The sequence below is a fragment of the Cyanistes caeruleus genome, chromosome 6, assembly GCF_971803275.1.
Source record: "Cyanistes caeruleus chromosome 6, bCyaCae1.hap1.1, whole genome shotgun sequence".
NCBI lineage: Eukaryota > Metazoa > Chordata > Aves > Passeriformes > Paridae > Cyanistes > Cyanistes caeruleus.
The window spans coordinates 46,921,159-46,944,050 of NC_141706.1; the positions used below are offsets into that span (position 1 = coordinate 46,921,159).

The window sequence follows — 22,892 nt, forward strand, 5'->3', positions numbered from 1 at the left end:
TTAAGTTCTTGTTCTCTTTTTATTCAGAGAGTTATGACATTTCTTCTATCTGCATTTTCAGCCCACAGAAATGTGAAATAAAACGTAGAGTTCTCACAGCTTTTCAATCACAGTTTTCCATCATCCCTGAGACTGGAGAACCATGTACAAAATTTGGAGAAATGGCATCTCTTTTCTTCCATTCCAGCATCTCCAGACTCCCATCAAGCTCTGCTCAGCCAACTTAGTATGCTTGGACAAACAAGGTAACCGATCAATCTGACAAGTAGTTAAACATAATACCCTTTAAGATTTCTTCCAAGTTAACCTAAAACAGAACAAAAGAAAGGAGGAACTGGGTATAAATAATTCTTTTGAATGCAGAAACAGACCCTAAAAGTGGTATTTTTCTTCCACAATATTTTAAAAGCATTTTATAGCCATCTCAGAGAGATCTGCCTTCAGGATACTCTTCCTATTTAACTGCCTTGGCCTCTTTCTCATTCCCTTCGATCTCACTGCTCCCATTAAAGAGTCATGGATTTTAGATACAAGCATTCACAAGCTTGTGAATGACAGTAGTTTTGTTCATGTGTATTTTTTAGAATAAGTTTATAATTGCATGACCAGATATTATTTCCATAATGCTCCATCCAGGCAGCACCTTTTATGCATTATCCATTTTCTATGGATGATTTTGAATATCTAAGAACATGTAATTAGACTATTTCATAACAGTTTGGAGAAAATTTGTTCAGGAAGCCCACATTCTGTTTTGTCCCTTCTGAATGCATGACTTAGAACTTAAAAATTCTTTTGAGGTATTTTTGTTAGTAAAATGCATTTTTTTTTTCCTCTAAATTCATAGGTCAGAAAAGACTTTTAAAATCCTTTAATGGGATCTCTGGCATATCACAGTCTATTTAATTTTATCACCACTAAGGCTATTTACTTATTTTTCATGAATGCAAGAAAATAACCCTCAGTCCAGTTTTGATCTGAAGGTTATTCATATTTTTTAGAGAAACTTTCAAATGTTCATCTTAGGGGTTGAAGAATCTCCATCTTCCTCTATAGTTTAGTCCATCACTTTTAAAAAATTTTGAGTTTTCTTCCTAATGTGGACTTATTTGGAGCCACGTTCCAGAATAGAAGTATGCTACTGTACTATGTCTATCTTGTCTAAAATTAATAGCTCTTTAGAATGTCAGATTTTCTCTACAGGAACATATTTATACATTGTAATCAAATCACTTCTGAACAATTTCTCTCTCCCTCTCTTAAAAAAAAAATGAAATAGGCAGATTGGGCTCTTTGGATTTCAAAGTAATTCTCCACAATTATTTCTGTGTCTCTCTACTAAAAGTGCTCACCATTCTCTTTAAAATGCAAGTCTCATAGTTAGTCAGGATTCCAGCACCAATTCTATATGCAAAATTTAAATGACTTCTCAAGTGGTTCATTTCCAATTCAATTTACCTATTTTTTACCAAATCATTACAGTAGGAACCCATGTTGACTCATTTGTCTACCGTGACCTTGAAATCTTTTTCAGAATCTGTTTTCCAGGAAATAACTCCCCTTCCTACAGATGAACAGACAGCATGTTTTCTGCTTGTAAAGATATGATCTTGCTTTTGTCAGTGCTACAGTACAACTTCCTTTGAATGGCCACAACTTATTCAACCAGTCCAAGTGGTCCTATAAGACTTCCCTGGCTTCACTCAGTATTCACTATTTCTCCTGTTTTTATATTATCCACAAGTGTTACCACATGCACTTAATACCATTTATTTGTTAAAATAATGGGGAAAGTATGGATTAGCATTAGCCATCAACCAGCCTGCTAATAACATGTACCAATCCTTGTGCAAGGTAAACTTCATTCATGATGGCTCCCAATTAACAGCTACATTTTGTCTTCCAAGTCCTTCAACCAGAGTAGCATGTGCCTTGTTAACTCTGCAAAAGGTTCATTCATGAATTAGGTAAGTTGTTTTTTGTTAGCCACAGTTCAACTGCCTTATAAGAATCTGTATGTTTTTTCTCTATAAATTAGTAAATATATAAATGTCAAACAGACTGACTAGAGTGATTTTCTGTACATCAGCTTTGACTGGCATTCATTAAATTTCCAATATTTAATCCCTTTTTTTAAAAAACAAATTCTTAATAAATTTCAATTGTATTGGCATGGTTTGATGCCAGGGTATCAGATCTATAATCACTTTGGACAGTCTGCTTACCTTCTAGAATGTTAGCATAACCTTATTGCTCTCATAGTGTCATGGAATAAATAATTAATTAGGGTTGCAAAATCTATCATATGGACCTATGTTGCTCTCTGTAATAACAGGGTTCTAATCTTTAAATTCTTAGTACATGCTGCTGTCAGTCTGACTGCACTAATAAAATCACCAATATAAACGCAATATGTCAGAACATAGAAGTGAATAAGATGTACTTTGCATATCAGATATGTTTTATGATAGCAAAAGAACACCAGGACTCATGTTTAATTACATGTTCTGCTAATTAAAGAACTTCCTTCCCTTCTTTTCTGTTTACCAAGCCTAGCTGGTGCTGTGCTTCTTATGTAAGAAATATTGTACCTCTACCTGACCCAAGACTACCCTTTTTTCTTCATTCTGTTTTAAGTCAGGCAGTTTGCTTTATCTACTCTATTCCCACTCTTAGCAAGCAGAAGCAGCTTTAAGATGCAAGGAAAAAGGTTTTACCAGTTTTCCCTCTGGTACCATGGTGCTCCAGTATAAGAGTGTCTGGAAAAATCATGGTACATGTTAATCTGTTCAGAGTTTTTGGAAATGGACCATTTGTTCTCCCTTTATAAAGGGGATCCAGCAGGAGGAAGGAAGATGAGTAGAGACAGAGATGCTCAGGGTATTTGGCAGCTGGATTCTGACAAGCCATTCCAGAATACTGAAAAACTGTTTTTCAGAGATTAACTGTTCAACCAAATAAATCTGAATCACCAGAGACACATACTGAGCTTGCTGAACAGAACTGTATATATTTTGCAAAACTGACATCTGTCAGAATTTGAGTATCTATTCACTGTGATTCATCTCCCAGATTTCACTCTTTTGACATAAATTGTGGCATCACTTCTTCCCATACATGTCATGTACAAAGCCTGTTAGTGTTAAAAGAAGGAAGAAAAGTAGGCTTAGAGTCTACATTCCACATTTCTGCTACTTTTTCCTAATTTAGACAAAAAAAACAGGCAACTGTATGAATAATCAATGATCCTGGCTAAATAACATTTCTAATCATAAAAATTCTAGAAATAATCAAAGAATATTTTTTCTCCCTGTGTGGTTCTAGCTGTTAATTAGACAGGCCATTATTTTCCCTGTGACCATGGTTGTAGACTTACATGTCCATAAAATTTCTATCTGCCAAACCCACATTGTAATAGCTTTTGTAAATGCAACAGCTCTGTTAAAAAAAAAAGCAAACACAACTGTAAACTTTGTTGTGTTTTGACCACACTTTGGGCTCAATACAAATTTAAAAGTCTGTGTCATTTCTTATGAAAGTACAGAGACCTTTTAGATCTAATTTCTTCTAACCAAAAAATAACATAATACTGCTTGGATGCTGTAAAATGGACTTTGAATTGTGTTTAGGTCCCTCCAGCTTATGAAAGTCATTATCTTTCTGTAAATGAAAATCAGGTCCAAAATCTTGCAGAGAGATCTCTGAATTGTTGTTGAGAAGGTACAGCATCAATCCTCTTTTTTTAATCAAACAAATATGAGATAGATGGTTGCAGGAAAATCTTTGAACTCCCAAAATATATTGGGATATTATGGTGTGAAATGCTACATTATTTCACAACTGTACTATCAATATATACTGTACACTTACAGAAACTTATAGAAATGCTTAAAGTGATTTTTAATGCAAATAGCTTTATTCTCCTTATTTCCATCATTAGAACAAATTAAAAGATCCCTCCTCTGGGTTTTTTTTGAACTAGTAGGCAACATCTATACCAACCTGGACACAATATTCTTTGCTTTTCTTTTCAGACACAAAATCGATAGCATTAAGTAGGAACCCGTTTTTCTCTATGGCTACTTGTATCCATTATTGGATTATTTCTCATGTGCAATGAACCATATGCCTTAATGTCAAAGTTGATTCTTTTAGTTGTTCCTTTAATTTTTTTCTTCTGTCTCTTTGCTTGTAGTATCTAATATGAAACCACAAATTTAAATCCGTCTGAATGAGAGTATTCAGGGCAAAGTGCTTCAATCACTTTCAAATTGCTCATTTTGTGCTACACTGAAAGATGATGTTTTCAGAAGAAAAGAGGGTTGCAACTTTCTATCAAGTTCAAGTCTTTGACTTAATTTCTTTCTTTTCTCCCTTTTTTTTAAAGGTACAGTCACCAATTCATCTGTCATATTGTGGTTTTCAAAGATGAACTGAGAATGCTCTGAAAGGAGTTTGCAGTTGAGGAGCTGCAGGAAGACCTAGAGTAGGGAATTACATTTTCATTATGGCTAACTTTCAATGACACTGAAGACGTCTCACTTGGAAGATCATCAAACCCATGTTTTCTACTTCAACAGACACAGCTACATTCATTTGATGTTGAAACTCTGAAGAAACTAATTTTCATTTTGAAATAAGTGTGAATTCTTTTTATCTTGAGATTTAACAACTCTTGACAATGCTTACACTCACTTCACAAAAATGAGCTGTTTTCATAACTTCAGTGTTTCCAATCACTTTTTCCCACTAAGTCTTTTAGTATTCCCTTTCTCAGCCCAGGTTAATATACATGGAATTATAGTTATATATATATATTATATATATATAATTATATATATATAATATATTAACTATTATATATATATAATTATAATATATATAGATTACTATATAAATATATTTATATATAACTATATACATAGTTATAACTATAGTTATAATACTATTATCTATTTGTTGTATTAATGAAAAACTATCCCATTTACTAAAAATAAAATAAAAATAACCACTTCTTGAAGCTAACACTCTAAGGAATGGAAAAAAGATTTGTTAATTGTGATCTTCAATGATTTATCTTCCATTAAGTTCTAGTAGATCAAATTCATCCTTGATTACATAATACTCTTACCAATTTTCTTCTTCATTAAATCTAACATTTAGCTCCATCTCTGTTCTCTTGTGGCTAAGAATATAACAAACTCCACCCATAAGGCTTCCAGTTCCATAATTATGCTTAGTACAAAGAATTTTTGTTGTTGCTGTTTTATAATATTTATTCCACAAAGATTTAATGTACAAAAATGGAGACAGGAATAAGAGCAAAACAAGGCCTAACTTCTGGAAAAGTATATTATGCAGTTCTTTCTTTTTTTGAGAATCCTAATTTTTTTCAAGTCACTGTAGGTCTGAAACTTATTTTTTGTTGAACAGTTCACACACTGTTCTATGACTTACCATGTTACTGGGCAATAACAATAATGCTCTAAGTTCTTCTTTTGTACATAGGGGAGTACTAAGGCCTTGTGATGTCCTTTGATGAGATGATACTTTAAACAGACATCACAATTTTTTCCTGAATTACAGATACGACTTTCAGAATTTTGTTAGGTGAAGCCAAAAACTTCTAACTAAATTAGAAGTCCATTTGAAGCTCCCACTACAGTATTTTAAACAGCTTGTGGAGGAAAAACATTGGAAAAGGAAAAATGAACACGGTTTAAAGTTAGTGGATGACTTTTGCACTGAAAACATGAAAGCTATGTTTGGTTTAAATATCAACTGCATATAAGTCTAATAGCTTCTGCCCCCAGCTTTACAGGGATACAGAGAAGCTCTTTCTGACATTTGTATTACAAAACTCAGAATACCTCTTTCCTTTTCACAAAATGTTATTGAAGTGAATGTTGAAAGTGAATGCTGAAAAGTGCTTGGTTGCCATTACCATTGTCTAAAAAGTGTTTGATATAGACAAAAGATTGGGACAGTCAAAGTAGGAGAAGGGCATATTTTTGACATAAGATGCTACTGGAAAGTACCTTGAAAGCTCATCTCATCTATCTGCTGTCCTGATGGAGGCAAAAGTATTAGTAACATTTCTGAGCACAGGTAATGTGAACAAACCCAAGTAACAGAGATTTGACATCATCTCTTCACAACATATGCCTGTGCTTCATTATTTCTACTTATTCCTCCCAATATCTAACCTGAATTTCTCTAGATGCATTTTAAAACTCTTATTTCTTGTCTTGTCTATGCTGAACATGGAGAAAAATTATTCTCCTTCTTTCCAGAGTAGCCTAGAAGCCTTATCTAAAGACAAGTTTTATTTCAGACTTTTCTCATAGACTAAACACCATCAGTTCTTCAAATTTCCTCATAACTCAAATTTTCCTGCTTTGCTTAGGAAAATGTGGCATAGATATGCTATGTAAAGATGGTCAGACAACCTGCTGAAGTCAAGATACACAATATTTATTATTGCTCTTCTGTTCACAGATCTGTTCACCCAAAGAACTAGGAAAACAGATTGGTTTGATATAGGCTGCTCTCAACAGATCCATTCTGTCTGTCAGCCATTTCTTTGCTATCTTCCAGATGTTTATATATAACTCACTTGATTATTTGTCCATTTTATTTGTTCTAGCATTTTTTTTTTTAGGAATTGCAGTTAAAGTGGCTGATGAAAAATTGCCTGGCTTGTTTTTTATCCTTTAAGCACTACACTTTTCCTTTTTATATCTCTTAGAGCCTTAGCAAGCATCTCCTATGTTATAAGCGATGCCTGCTTTAAATAGTTTTGGCCAGTGCACCAAATAATCCAGAGTCCATTTTATTAGTCTGTAAGATCATGGTTCTTAGTTTTTCATAATAATTATATCAGCCACATGATTACAGAAGACTTCTGTACTGAATACTGAAACAAAAAAGGCATTAAATTGATCTAAGATACTACTTAGTTTTCTCTCTCAACTTAGTACAGAGTAGTTTCTCAGTCTTTCTCTTATTCCTCACAGAATTCAAGTAGAAACTCCATAGTCATAAACTGTGATGTCCTTTATAAAACCAGATTTTTTTAAGCTGGTCACTTAAAAAAGGTTTCTTGCTCCTCCTAATTATAACTTCTTCTGTGCCTTGTTCTTTTTGATTTCTGTCCCCACATACTTATGCACTCCTTTATACTAATCCTAGTAATCTCACGTAATTTTAATTTCCTGTATGACTCACATGTTTGAGGTCAATGTATATGATTTAACCAGATGACTTCTTGCTATAGACTTGCTATTCTTTCCTTGCACTGGGATCATTAAATTCCAAAGAGCATGTTTTCCATCAGGAAGTGTTTAATTCCTTTATTCCTTTAAATTTCTCTTCCATGACATGTGATCTCCCAGTATCCTGAGTTTGCTGAAATCTGCTTTCTTGAAAATTTTTTTCTTCTATTTTGCTGTTCTCCCTCCTTTCCTTCAAAAGGATCATGGATACTCTCATTTCATGTTCACACAATTTCTCTTTCAGTCTCATGTTCTCATCCACATCCTATTTAGCACAAAGCTGCTATTCTAACCTCTCTAGCTGTTTCCTCTACTTTCTGTTTCGATGCTGACACAAAATATATGTTTTGCTCTCTCACTGTAAGCTGTTCTATTCCTTTCCAGCTGAAGTCTACATAAACTTTCCCCCTGTTTTTATGTTGTTTCATACCCTAGAGCATTTGGCTAGTTTCTCAAAGAAAGCAAAAACACTCCAAAAAAGTGCTATCCCACAAAATCCAAAACTGAATTCAAGCCTTATACAAGAGGTATTTCTGGCTTGGGATTGCAATGGAAATCTCCCTCTTTTGTCATCAGGTGTATATATCCTCTTTCTGGGCAAAACACCATGTGTGCCCTTGTATTTCCATCAAATGAGCCATTTTAAAAATCCATTACTATGTTAGTTGAGTTGGAGTTTCATATTGAGAATAGCAGCTTTTCAACTACTATCTTCTATTCACAATTTCCATGTGTAAAGAAAAATTTCTAGATTGAAAAAGAGAGTAGGTCACTCAGGTTTCAGATTGCTTGTTCAGCCAGTCATCAAACAGAAAACACCCATTCTCATGGAGCTGTTTGTATTAGTTTTTTTGAATGAAAAACACAAATTTTCCCAATGTGCATTCATCATTTGGGGTTTTTTTCCTACTGACTCTCAGTCTGAGATTTGGAGTTTCTTCTATATACTATAAGAGAAAGAGAATGGCACCTGTACTTCAGATTTAGGAGCATTTGCTATATACAGAAGAAAAATGGGAGGAATATTTGGTCTTAAAACTGGAAAATAGGTTAGAAATCTCAAGTTATTTTCTCAGTCTCCTATTTATGCAGATATTGTGTTAATTAAGAAGAACATGTACTTTTCATCTGCTTTAAATAAAGTACAGGTACAATCCTAGTGAATACGAGAGCTATAGCATGAATCCACATTAACTGCTTGAAGTAAACTCTGAGATTAAAACCTTTTTCTGATGGTGACAGTGTCCTGGTGTGTGAATTCTGGCAACTCATTTATCTGTCCTTTAATTTTTGGTTCCCCAAGTACAAAATGACTATGACAGGAGTTTATCAAATTCATACAGTGTTTATCTTAGAGAATATTTATAAGACCAAAAAGGGCCCTACATGACAAATGCTACAGAAAGCAAAAGATTTTTATTAATGATGCCCACTCAGAATGATGCTTGTATCTAAGTGATAACTTCATCCCTATAATCACTAAAAGAAGATTTAAAAGCTTACAGAAAATGTTGAAATGAGGCAAATTTTCTCTCATCTCTGTAGAGCAGCAGCACTGAGAGCTCCAGCACACATCTGTCATCTGGAGGCCAAGCAGGCATTCCACAATTCCAGGAAATCAATTCCAAAGACTGTAGATTGTCAGTTGCTTGTACACTGGAGGCCATCCAGGCAGCAGATTAAATTGTATGAGAAAATTGTAGCAGGCTCTAGACTGCATGTAATGGAGACCCTCAATGACCTTTCCGAGGACTTGGGAAATATGCATTGAAATTGCCAGTGGGCCCTTTTGTAGCACCAAAACTGCATACTGAATTTCTCTTACTTATCACACGGGGTCATTCACAACTGAGCTGTTTCTGAAGAGGAAAAACAAACCAGAAAATGTAATCACCATCTTTTTTTCTTTCAGAAAATGTACAAGGTTACCAGAGATGCATTATCTGTATAACCACAAAAAAGAAAAAAAGTTGGTACTTGTGAAAGCCACAGTCTTTAGCAGCATTTAATGGGGCTACTGTTTCTAATTCTTTTACCCCTGAGAGATTTCGGCAGAATACACAAAACATTGGCAAAAATGATTGCAGAAGGTTGATTTAGATGAGTAACAGTTTCAGTTTTGTTGTTTTATTCAGACTGTTAACCACCCCCTGGTCTTTAGGTTTCATTTTTTCTAGAGTAGACCTTGACAGATCAAACTGCAAATGTGACCCTCTCAGTGCTGCTGACCTGGGGGTTCAGGCTACAGTATGCAACTCTCCTTGTCATGAACTGCAGAAAAGCTGCACGTACACAAAGAATGTAAACCCCTTACAAAATATAGATGAGCCACATGAAATCCTGATTCTTACTTCTGACAAGCCTATGGTTTCAAAAACTGGGGAGCTAACACCCCTAACTTCTACTTTTCCACTTATCAGTGGCAAGGTGGGCTGGTCATTTTACCTCAATAGTATTTCTACTCTTTTGGAAAGCAGCATGGCTTAACCTATATTTGGATTTTTGGTTTTTTTTAAATCCATTAAATAGGATTTTCAGAACATTTTAAGCAGATGGAGTGAGTAGATTTACTGGTGTGGACTGCAGTTGTGCTTCTCTGAATAGCTCCTTTACATTCACTATGCAGATAAACATGTCCTTTTGCTTTGCTAAAAGATCATATGGAATGATATCCCAAGCTTCCCATAACTTAAGAATTTTGTGTTTAGCTTCAAAGCAGCTTTTAGGGCATCAGACTGAGCAAGTTTTTTGTCTGACAGCAAGACTCTACAATCTCTGTAAGGCACATGATCAGAGGGGGAAGTGGTGAACAGGAACTGCCTTTATTATTCTCATGTTTTGTTGACTCTGCCACAGCTTTCTTATATGACCTTGACCAAGCTTTTAAAACTATTTCCTAATTCCCTGTACAGTATTCTGGGGTAATAATTTCCCATGTCAGAAGTATCTGAATATAAATTTATTGCTAAATGTCTTTTATGCTAAGACTTCTAAGTAATATACTCTTTCACAAAAAATTACTCTTCTGCTAGAGGAGCAGTTGCTGATTATAAACTAAACTTGTTTATATTTTTAACTTTGCTTTATCAGAGATCTTGTTCTAATATATCTGTATGTCATACCTTATGCTTTCACTTACACATCAGTACTTTTCTGACACTTATATCAGATATTTTTACAAATATTATGATCAGCTATAGCATGTTTAGTGCTAGCAACTGTAGAATTTAGACCTCCTGTGTTCTGGGAAGGAAATATGAGGAGAAAGGAATGGAGCACCAATCCTTGTACACACACAAAAAGGAAATCTATGGGCTAAATGACTGAAGAATGGAATGAAAGGCATATGAATATAAAGAGCAGACTTTCAAAGGCTGTTTTAGCCACAGGCCTTTTCATGTCAAATATCTGGTGTATCCAGGCTGTAAAAAGCAAAGCAGGAATTTCTAGGATTGATTTTCATTCCTTTGACTCATCCCTTTCCTTTGCCCATTTACTCTCATAAGACAGGTCCAGAGTGTGCAACAGGAAACCAAGCAAAAACAATACAAGAAAAATGCATTTTAATTTTAGCGACACAGCTGCTTCTGGGTTCTTTAAATACACTCCTCTCTAAGTGCTTCCATACACCAAGATATCCAAGAGCTCTAGACAGGCTGAGTCTCAACTGCAAACTCATTCCACAACTAATCTCTGTCTGGCATCGTTACAGCAATCAAACCAAGTTGGTAAATGCCCAGTTGGGGCAAACTGGGTGCTTATCCAAGGGCTTTCTGTTATGTGATGTGAAATGATGAGCTACAACCTCCAAGTTTTTGGGCAGAGACAAGTTTGTGGATAGGAATTAAATACAACCTCTTTTTTTCCTTATCCTCTCCCTCTGCTCATTAATACACAGCATAAGAAACCAAAAATATCTTTTGAAGGCATGCCTGTGAGTGACACTGTGCCCTAGTATAAGGTGACAGGTGACCCATTCTCTTTGTTCCAGGCTGCACGTAGCCTTGCTGTCTGGAAAACTATCTGGGGAATTTAAGGCCTACCAGGAGAAAAATGGGAAATGTAAAAGCACAGTCACATACTCAGTTCTTCATCTTGGGTTGTTTTTTTCCCTATGGCTCTTGAAGGTGAAACAAACTACCTCTGAATTCCAGAGGTTTTTTACTGCCATCATGTGGAGAATTTCCTTTAAAAAAGAGAAAACCTGTCTTCCCTGACAAGATATGATTTTTCCTGCCCTTGGCAAAACTGAAAGAATCTAATTCAGTCTTACATCTACACAGAGCTAGTCCTGGAGCCTCAAATGCCATAACATCTGGTAAATATTCAGCTGTCCTTTGTACATTTTGCTTTTGCCCTATTGAAACAGTTTATTTGTTGGCATAGCAGAGCTGGACAAGACTCTGACAGCCTGGGTATGCTTGTCATTTCTGATATTCCATTACAGTTTCTTTCTCTGGTCTGAAGGAACATACAAGCACTTAGTATCAATGCTATTTCTCTCCATGCAGCAATGCTACAAAGAAAAGCAATATTACAGCAGGGTATCACAAATTGAATTACATAAATTATCTTGGGATCAGAAATATACATTTTTCAGTCATTCCTATTCCCACTATGCAACCCTCCATTTCATCTGACCACTATAACAATCGCATTTTAGAAATCTGATAAACATAAAACTGTTCCTGAAGGCTGGAAATTCAGAGTGCTATATTAATTTTAATAAAAGAAGAAGAGTATTTTTACATTCCAGGAAAGTCCAAGTTTTCAAAAGTTTTCAACAAAACCAATGACTGTATTTCAATTAGGAATGTCACCATATTTTATACCTATTTTATTTCTTTTTAATTTTGTACTGTGCTGATTAACATTGTATTTACAAGTAAACTATGTCATTTTTCAGTAAGCTTTTCAGAGATATTGACAGATATTCCTGAAAGGCTTTCCTTGTATTAAATCAATACAATCTGAAAGACAACTACTGTCAGAACATTTCATAGAAACTCTACTATTTTCCCAAAGATATACAAACAAGTGGTCCCATTTTCAAGACTGGTGAGCCCCCAGTAGCTCCTCATGAATTCAGCACAACAGAAATCAGCCTTGCGCGTAGATTAGAAATCCAGTTTATACCTTCTGTTCATTCTGCTATATCACTTCAAATAAAAACTGGTTTTTAGTTTCTCCCTAACCATAGGTTGCAAACAGTAATTAGGGACCTCAGCAGGGTCCATAAATGACTCCAGAACAAAAGCATATTTTAATTGATACTGACGTCCTCCTAACAAAGACTTCTTCAGAAGAGCTGCTACACTCACCAAGTTAAAAAAGTTAGTCTGAAGATCCTTGAAGTACTACCACCAAGGTACAGCCTTGTTCTAGTATCATAAAAATCTGTTCAGATTTGGCTACATTACATTACACACAGTCCACTATAAAAACCATCACTTAGCAAAGTTTTCTTGATCTGCTCCTATAAGCCCTCACAATTCCTGTCGCACTGGACACAGACTGTTCAGTGTTTTGCTGTGCTAGTCAGTGCAGTGCAGGTTTCTAAGTTAAAGGTAAAATATATCCCGCTACTGTTCCTTATAATAGGGGAACATACTTTGCCCTACAAACCAAGAGACAGTTCTATATTTGTCTTTCAGATGGTTCTAGTAATTCTGAGCATTTCACAATCATACTGTTAGGCAAAGCTTCAACCACTACTGAGAGAACCCCCACACACCAGATTAATTCAGCCATCTAACAACAAGCCCACAGGGAAAGCAACTGAGTCACAGTGGCATCTGAGCTTCTCGGAAAGCCAACATCCAGTCTATATCCCTGGCTCATCTATCCATACTGTGAGGCACAGCACATGGCTGTATCAATGTTACCACATCATATGATCTCCTACTGACTAGTCTAGGAAATGTAATCCTTCTATGTGCAACTAATATGGTTGGTCCTTCATCCTCCATGGCACAGGTCTGTACTGAAGGTTCAAGATTCCAGTTCTCTTCTGCACAAAGAATGTTTTTTATCCTTGTATATAAAGTTACAAATTAGTGCCTTTTCATTTGCTTGCGAAAAATAATGAAAATAACAGGCCAAATCCTTTAGCAAAAAAAATTATCTCAAACACAGCCATGTCAAATATAGTTCCCAAAAATTGGGAAAATACTGATTTGAGATCACCAATTCATCCTTAGTTCTGCTGTGTGAAACATTTATGATATCAGGATTTCTTTAATTACCTGCTGACATCTTAGTGTTTTTCTTCCAAACAAGGTGTCATTCAGTTGAATGTCTAAATGGTAATGGAAATAAAACATGTAGAGGATTAGACTGTTGTTTCTAGTATTCCTATCCTGTATTAGTTGCCCTTGGTACATAAATAAAGAATCACAGACTCATAATATTCTGAGTTGGAAGGAGCCCACAAGGATCACCAAAGTCCAACTACCGTCTCTGCACAGGACAGCACTAAGAATCACACATTTACCTAAACAAATAAGATAATTTTAAAGTAAGATTTGGGACTCCTTATTGCAATCCTATGTCAATCAGACAAAGGCCTTTTCACCCGGAAAAAAAAAAAGTCCATAGGCAGTCCTTGATTGGACTAAATTTGTCCTTCTCTATATCCTGTAATCCAAAGAGACTCACGACACCCAGTGGTTATTACAAGCAATGCAGGTATACAGAAGCCATGTAGACGCTTATCTCAGTTCTCAGGTTCACAAAATTAAGATGTAACTAGAAAAATTAAGACACTGGAAAAGTTACAATCCATATCAAAGAGTCTGTAGAGATGGTCTTAGCAAAATCAACACTTATGGAAAAAAAACTCACAAAGCCACCACCAACATCTTGAATGCAAACCCAGTTTTTGAACTCCAGGAAAACGTGACATCTAGCCTGCTTTGGAGCAAATAGAAGCTCTTCCATAACAACAGTGTAAATCCTGTTGATTTTTCCACCAGGAAAAAAAACACAGTCATGAGGAGATCTCCCTGACAGCACTGCACTGAGCTATCCTTCTCCACCCTATATTGAAGGGTCGATGGAGAAGGTGACTGTGCTGGGGAGGTGAGGGAACACAAAAGGAATTGCTGCTCTCCATTGTACTCTGGGCTGCTGCAATGCTCTGGTGCTGCGAGGGTTCAAAGCAGTCACTGGGACTGCTCTTTAGCACCGCTTCTCCAAATCCTCAGTTGTTCCAAAAGTCTAGGAGCTGTAAAGGGAATTTTATATCCACCTTTGTTCTCCTCTAACATAACACAGTGCAGAAGAGCGTAAGAGCATCAAAAGTGCTTTATTCCTGATATGCCATTTCTGCTAATAACTTGTTATTTTTAAATTACCTTTATTCTGCCTTGTCTTAAATTGGAGACATTTATGGAAAATATAAAGTTGCAGATGGATATAACAAGATGAAAGATGTGTACTTTGAAAATAATACATACCTAAAGTTGAAATTAGAAGAAAATAAGCCATTACTAAAGTACTTTCATTAGAGAAAAATCTTGTTAAGTCAACTTCTGGGTGAAATTCTATGACCTGTGATAGACTATAGGTCAGAGCACATGATTACACAGTGTTTCCTGCTTTGATATTTAATAAATAAGATATTCATTTTTGATAAAATACATACATGGAATGTCTTTCCAAAGAGATTTTGAGCATTAATATTGTTTTAATGTCCAACAGCACATTTTATCTGCATGAATTCATTCTTATGTTGAGACCAATGAAAACCTAGGAGGCATCATTTGAACAATATTCTATTTATGTATTAAAATTAGTATTAAAAGAAGTGAATAACAGAAGGAATAAAGATACCTGTATTAAAATATCATAAAAATTAGACTGGTTCAATGAAGTGAGATGAATAAAGATATTTACTTGCAAACTAACTTAATACAATATAGTGCTTGTTAAATTGTATTTTGTCTGTGATAGCAAAACAAAGTAGTTGAGTATATGAAGAAAAAAGATTGAGTACATGGTATTTTCAGACCTAACCTTTCCACTTCAGACTGTGTAATATGAAACCACATTCTTCTGACCTGGCTATGCTTTATTTCCAAAGTTTGCCAAACATTTTTTGTACTGCTGTGTTAGGACAAAAGACTCTTTGTCCCACAAGCATTTATGAAGTCTATGCATCAACACCTTTATTAATCGTTCAGTAAGCACACAAGACCTATTATTTAACCACCTCATTAGATAAAACTTGCCTTTGTCCCTCTTAAGCCATGAAAGATGATTTCTGCATCCTCTCCCAAAAGCAGAGATGCAACACCTTTTTTTAATAACTGTTGAAACACCTACACTGAGTAAGCATGCAGTCATACTTCACTCACATTCTTTTCACTTTTACTGTTGTATGACGAGAATAAACAGGGAAGTGAACAAAAAGTTAATATTTATTTGTCAAAACACTCACCTTTAGGATAAACAAATCAACCACTGTATAACATAAAGAAAAACATCCTGCTGCCACTGACTGTAATCACTGAACTCATACAGTATATGAGACGTTGGATCAATGAAGAATCAAATGAAAGGAAAAGGGAGAGAAGTGGCAATGACAGAAATATTAAAACTACAAAACCAATGTATTTGGAGGAGGAAGAATTTAGATGATGTTCAATATAAACCTAAGATTTAAGTCAACTTAATTCGGGGACAATTTGGGTGATAAGATTTAATTTATTTAGAACAGAGGTTTGCCTTGACTATCCAAGAAATCTTCTCTATTAAACAGTATAGTATTTCAGTTCTCCTACCTGCTGCCCCTTGGATGAAGGCCTGTATTAGATATTCCAAATCTGTTCTGAATCATCTGAACTGAACAGCAGGTTGTCTGTCCCAAACACAGGCTATTTGCTCTCTGGTGAGCTGTTTTCACTGAGCATCCACACATATTCCATATTCTGAGAAATCTGGCCTCTGTGGAGAAGAGTAAGGGTTGTTTCTGGGTATGAGACAACCCAGGACCATGCCTGTGCAAAGCATTCTTAGCATGCTTTTCTTCAGAACTCAAAACTCCTGAACAGTATGGGATCCAAATCCAGAGTCTAGAGATTACACATCTCACACTACAGTTCAGAAGTAATCAGAACCACCTCTGGCATTTAAGTGGTCAAAAATACATCCTAAGAACAAGAGTCATCAGTGTTGTCTCACAGCACTTCAGATTGGTGGGACTGGAATCCATCAGTGCTATATTTTTTTTAAATGGCAGTGTCATTCCATGTAACCTCAGACATTATTGTGTTGCATTTGACAAGCTGTTTATGAGACTATGCTGAGATTAAATGTCCTTCTCTTTTTCATTCAGGAATTTATTAGATCTTGTTGACCTCTTTAATCAGCATATTTCAGGTTCTTTAACAAGACCATCATAAAATGAAAGTGTTCCTTTCCATTTCTACTTAAGGAATTCATTGTGTCTTTGCTCAAGTCTTTCACACAGTCTTTTCAGTTTTCTCTAATGAAATGGTTTTCGTGTCCAAATGCAAAATATTGTGACTGATTTCTGGATGCTGGTCATGTTTATGCAGTTCTCAGAACAAGAAGAGCTACTCTAGTTATTTATATTCATTGAACCAGAGACTCTCTTCCTCCTATTTATTTGCTCTTGGTTTATATGCAGTTCATGTAAACCAAATCCACGTTTTGGTTTCACACTTCCCAACCATGTAGAAGTTGGTTGGTTTTTTTGTTTTCACTCATGACTGGAAAAAGTGATTATTTCCCTGCACTTGGCACTGGTGAAATCAAACCTCAAGTTCTGTGTCCAATTCTGGGTCTCTCCATTCAGGAAAGGACATTGAGGTGCTGGCATGAATCCAGAGAAGGGCAATAAAGCTGGGGAAGGATCTAGAACCCAAGTTCTGCAAGGAGCAGAAGGAGCTGTTCAGCACAGAAAGGAGACTCAGAGATGATCTTATCACACTTACAAGGAGGCTGAAAGGAGACCGTAGCCACCTGGGGTTTAGCATCTTCTCCCAGCAACCAGAGACAGGACAAGAAGACATTGTCTCAAGCTGTGCCAGTGGAGGTTGGACATGAGAAGGAATTTTTTCACAGAAAGGATGATTAGACACTGGAATAGGATGCCTGAGGAAGTGATGGAGACACTGTCCCTGAAAGTGTTTAAAACTGGATTTAGCACTTAGTGCCATGGTCTAGTTGACATGGTGGTGTTAGGTCATAGGTTGGACTCGATGATCCGAGGTTTTTTCCAACCTAATTGATTTCGTGATTAATTTTTTTTTTGGTATGTTTTCCCTCTTTGAGACAAGTTTGAGAGACCTCTTTGATGCTGCTTTCCTCATATTCGAAGCGTCTGTCTGCGTTTCCTTTCTCATTCATGGAGTGAGAGAGGCTGCACAAATGCCTAACCTTCTGTGTGGGGAAGAATCGTACTTTTTTGTACAGTATTCGAGAGGCCCAGCAGCACCCCAAACTCCTGGATTGGCTCACCCTGCCCGGCTCCCTCACACGCCCGGCCCAAGGCGCACATCCCGGCCAGCCCGCTCTGCGCATGCGCGCTCGGGCAGCGGCGGCCATGAGGGCGGGGCGTGCCCGCGGCGCGGGCGGCGCATGCGCGGCGCGGCTGAGCTGTGGCGGCCCCGGGCCCAGGTGAGGGGCGGCCCGGCCCGGCCCGGCGGGGGGCGGCGGCGGCGGCGGCCGTGAGCGAGCGGTGGTGGTGGCGGCCCTGGGGGCCCGGGACTGTGCTGTACTTGGTGCGCCTCGGGCCCGGCAGCCGAGTGGCTCGGCCCGCCTGCGCGGGCTCTCCTCGTGCCGCAGGAGTCTGGCGTGTGGGCCCCGGAGGAGGTTGGGTGGGATCAGCGGCAGGGACAGCCCTGCACGACGGCGAGGGTGTCCGGTTTAAAGGCGGTGTGCGGCGGAGGTCCTGCCCGCCGGGCTCGGGCGGGCGGCTCTGGCCCGGGGATGGGCAGGAGGGTTCTCACGCCTGTGCCTCGGGGGAGTGGCACTTCTGGTTTGTTTGTTTTCGGTTGTGGTTGCGGTGTTTTGCTTTTTTCTGTGAGAGATGATGATGTATCAGCCCTTCCCAAAGTTTCGTTTGATGCAAAGCTGGCAGATGAGGTGTTCTTACTTTATTTCTAGCCCCGTTTCTTGTTTTGGTTTGAGGTGGTTTTGGTGTTTTGGGGTTTTATTTTAGATTAGCATTTCTGCATATCACTTTCTTAAAAATACATATTTGTTTTGGAAAGGACTAAGTAATGAAAGCCTGGATCAGGGCTTAAACCACTTCTTCCATTTCAAGGATATCATCTAGGTTGCACTTACGTAACCGTGTTTGTTCCATACCTGTTAGCAGGCAGGTAGGCAGGTGTGACTGAATATGGAAGGTGAAAGTGATGCAAGTGGCTGCATGAGGAAATTTTCTTCTGCTGAGCATTATTCCATAGTTCTTGTAATAGACAGTCATATTCCCATCTCAGACTTCAATACTGGTGCTAAGACTCAGGATTTTGGAGCACACTTCTAACAAAGTTGAACCTGAAGAAGAAACTTGTGTTTGGTGTAGATTATTCCAGAATGTCTGTTGCAATGTCATTTGAAGCAGCTTGTACTACTTATTGATGCTGATGGACTGATGGCCTGACTGTGTTGCAGACTCCTGAATTCCTGTTTTTGTAATTTAAATATAAAACTTAACATTGAGACACAATTTCAGTGGATTACTTTATAGGAAAATCATTTCTACAAACAAAAATAGAAATAATTTCTGCACTTAATTGGGTCAGTTTTCTGTTAGCCAATTTCTCAATTACCTTCTTTAAGAGAAGCAGAAGTCTTACTAGTCTTTCTTAGTCTTACAAGATACTGCCTACCCTCAGGAAGCAGCAGAAGGTTATGACAAGTATGTAGTGTGGGAGGCCATAATGTTAGTACATTTTTTGGATTTTCTTAGCCTTTAGTTTCAGCCTTTCAATGTTTTCATTCTGGGTGTGGGCATTTCTAAGGCTCTGTCTCCCCTAGGAGTGTATTGCAGGATGTGTTGCTCTTCTTGTAGCATAGATTTCTTTAGCCCCCAGTGTGTTCACTGATCACTCGTTATTTTCTCTGATGACTTACTCTACTCTTGAGAATGAAACAAGCTGTGTTAGCGAAACTACAGCTTTGCAGGTTCAGCTGTATTTGTTGTAAGAACTTCACCCAGCACAACTGTCTTGTTTTGCAATTCAGCCCTTGGGACAACAAAGCTTTCATAAGATAAATAATGCCCTGAGTCATTTTAATTCTTGAAATGAATGTTGTTTTATGAATAGTCTTTAATTTTTAGTTTATTTTACTTTTTTGGGATGGAAAGACATGTCCAATACATTAGCTTTTGATCGAAATTTCATTATTTCAGCATTTTGAGATATTTCTTAAAATTTGTAGTTAGCTCACTGGCCGTATAAAAGGAAATATGCAACTATCCTCCATTGCTGTCTTATACTGATGGAACTTTCTTTAGATTCAGATGAAGTCCTTTTTTGTTCTTAACTGTTTTTGTAGTTCCTCAATGGAAAAGGTGTTAAAAACTGCCCACGGCACTATGGAAGCACTCAGACGAAATAGTCAGCTACTGACACCCTTGAAGAATTGTTGGGCAAAGTGACGGAAATGAAGAGCTTCAACCATCGCTTCAGTATGGCAGCAGCTGAGTCTGACAAAGACTCCGGATATTCAGGTTTAGAAAAAAACTGTGTTACCTTTTTTGTGTGTTACTGTGCTGAGGCTGTGCTTTAATCGGTGATTTAACAAATCTGAGTACCCCCTTCCAGTTTGTGTCTCACTACCTTGGAGGGCCTTTCTAGCAAGATAGGTTTCACCTGCAATCCTCCTACTACCAGTCTTTTGAAGTGGAGCATTACCAAGTTAGAAAGTTCATCCTCTGAATTTGGATGGCATGGGAATTTAGAATTAATGGAAGAATCTTAGACTTTAGAGTCTAGAAGTAGAGATGTCAAAATTACTTTTTGTTCTTTGCATTGATGAATGAATTGTTGATGAACAGCAGGGTTATGCTGCCCAGTGCCTCTTATGATCTGACCATATTGTCAGTAGAGCCTGATAAACCAGAGAGTAATGGTTATAACATCAGTAAAATAATAGACACGGTGTGCCATTTTAGTACTCAACAAAACTGTGCAAAAATAACCTTTGAACAAGAAAAAAAGCACTTCACTGAGAGATACCTGCTTTACTGGGTTTTAGATAGAAAATTCCAAGACACAAAATGCCTGCACTGCAAACTGTGCATGTGGTAATGCTGGAGCCTGTAGTGCTTTCCTGTATCAGTTTTTAGAGCAATGCTACCTTCAGGGTACTATGCAGTCCCATGGAGACTAAATACAAAAGAACAAAAAGTAATAGCTGTTTGGGGGAGAAAATGTCTGTATAAGAACTGACCTGAAATACGAAGCCTTTTATTAGAGGCTGTCTGACAGCTGTTACATTATTTTGTAACAGAACTAAACTTTATTGTTCTTTGTGACTTGGTTGAAGGAGGCAGAATGGTAGAACTGAAAGACACTAGTAAGCATGTTGCATGTGGAACAACTAACAGCTGAATTCTGCATCTGGCAGATGGAAGTTCAGAGTGTCCAAGTGCTATGGAGCAGACGGACTCCGAGGATGTGCTGAACGCACTGTGTTGGAATGCAGAGGATGGACCTTGGCAATGCCCAAGGACCACAAGCAGCTCCTTTCCTGCGCTGTCTCCTATGGTTGTTATGAAAAATGTGTTGGTTAAACAGGTAGGGAAGAAATAGTATCTTGAAAAATATTGCATGTTCTTAATTTTTTAAAAAACCATTTATCCTTTCAAAAAAGATTTTGCAATGTTGTTGCAATCCAGAAAGTAACTGGTAATTTAAGAAGTTCTAATGTGAGTCTCTGTTCTTTCGAGAGGCAGCTGGAATCAGTAAGATGGAATGTGATACAGAGAAATTCTGCTCCATCTCCATCTACTGAACCTCTTTGTCTCAAAAGAATTGCCCCAAAATACATCTTCAAGAATGTTATGTGAATAGCACCAAAGATTAAACAGAAAAGCATGACTTGCTTTTGAAAGCTGCTGTTGTCTTTTTTATTCAGTAGAGATGGTGAAGTAGGATGATAGGTTTGTTTCCTCATTCTTAGGTTCTAGAAATGCTTCATATGCAATGGGAAACACTAATCCAGAATGTTATACATGAAAAAGTTAAATCCTTACCTGAAGTTAGCTATGGTACTTCTACTTTATTAGTTGTTTCACTTAACTGCATGAGATGGCACACATTGCAACAATTACATTTCCTATATATGTTCTCAAGTATTTTTGTAATGTATATTTCCTCCAGCACATCTGTGAGACCCCCTCTGTAACTTTAACATTTTAACATAAGGTATGAGAAGTCCAAAGTACTGTCATATTATTAGACCTCCTGCTCTGTACTCATTCATTTTTGGAGTGGAGCAAAAGTTCTTCTATGTTTTCTTTTACTAAAATATACCTCTGAGAATACAGAAGGGAAGGGGAAAAGAAAGAATATAAATCCTGATTCTTTTCCTACTGAACCTGTTACTACTACAAGCAAGACCTAATACTCAATGTTTAGCAGATTATGCAGTTGTGGGAGAGGATCATCTCTGAGCATCATGCTTTATCTCGACAAGAAACAATTTTCTTTTATAGTCACATTCCTAGATGTGTGGACAAAACACTGTGTAAACAAATGCTGAAGTTTTTATATAAAAAGTCAGGAACAGGCAAGCTTCACCAAAGACTGGTACCCTTTGGCCCAAAAATTAAGACATCACCTGCACGGTTCCAGTGTTAAACTCCAAGTTGTGTTGCAAATAAGAAGCAGCAGCAACTAATAATAAGTAGCTTGTATAGAGAGAGATATAAAAGAACTCCAACTACACACACACACACATATATATATATGTATGTGTGTGTGTGTATATCTATATATGTGTGTGTATACGTATGTATGTATATATATATATATAAAAAATCTTTGTAGTATAGCAAAAAGGAAATTTGGCAAGGAAGAGTTGGATAAAATGATCATACTTGGTTCTTTTGAGCAGAGCATCATAATATCTAACTATATATGCTGAAAGACAATAATGTCAAATTGAAAAACCTTTACTACAATAAAGGAAAGCAATGAGTCTAGGTCAAAATAATAATGAAATGTCTCTCTGCCTTTTTTCATTGTGCCTATTTAGTTCAGATGGTCATCTTTATAAAATGGTCTTTTCAACACAGCACTCAGTTGGACTTGCTGGACCAAAAAAAAAAAAGGCAGCATCCAGTTACTGCTGTTTATTTCTTCCAGTTTCAGTTTCAATCAGCATCATCCTTCTGTCTTGGAACTACTGTGATCCTCTACAGTGGTGGTTACCTGCTGGCCCAATTTCAGAATGTAAACAGCTAACTGTATTGCTGCTAAAAAAAATCAAGTGGCGAGTAATGCTCTAGACCACAGTGCTGATTGTGGTAATGTTTCTGTAAGTCTCATCAAAGTCTTTAATAAGTAGGAAGGCTTTTCAGGCAAGTGACACAGGTACGTCAGGAAGTTAGCTTTCATAGCTTTCATTAAAAAA

At 37.1% G+C, this 22,892-nt stretch overlaps 1 protein-coding gene and 1 long non-coding RNA gene across 12 annotated transcripts in view; one reads left to right on the top strand and one right to left on the bottom strand.

Moving 5' to 3' along the window:
* LOC147652659 (uncharacterized) lies at positions 1 to 17,802 on the bottom strand. Its single transcript, XR_015288146.1, has 2 exons — positions 16,058 to 17,802; positions 1 to 307 (listed from the first exon to the last, which is right to left on the bottom strand). It is a non-coding gene; the product is annotated as an uncharacterized LOC147652659 (long non-coding RNA).
* The window catches only part of CIPC (CLOCK interacting pacemaker), a 10,833-nt gene continuing 5,311 nt past the window's right edge, over positions 17,371 to 22,892 (top strand). The window contains exons 1-4 of one of the 11 annotated variants that reach the window (XM_086893450.1): positions 17,941 to 18,113; positions 18,515 to 18,625; positions 19,809 to 19,983; positions 20,883 to 21,052. In XM_086893450.1, coding sequence (XP_086749576.1) covers positions 19,917 to 19,983; positions 20,883 to 21,052 — 237 coding nt within the window. In that variant the 5' untranslated portion in view covers positions 17,941 to 18,113; positions 18,515 to 18,625; positions 19,809 to 19,916. The other 10 variants (XM_086893449.1, XM_023927777.2, XM_086893441.1 and 7 more) reach the window with 10 other exon arrangements.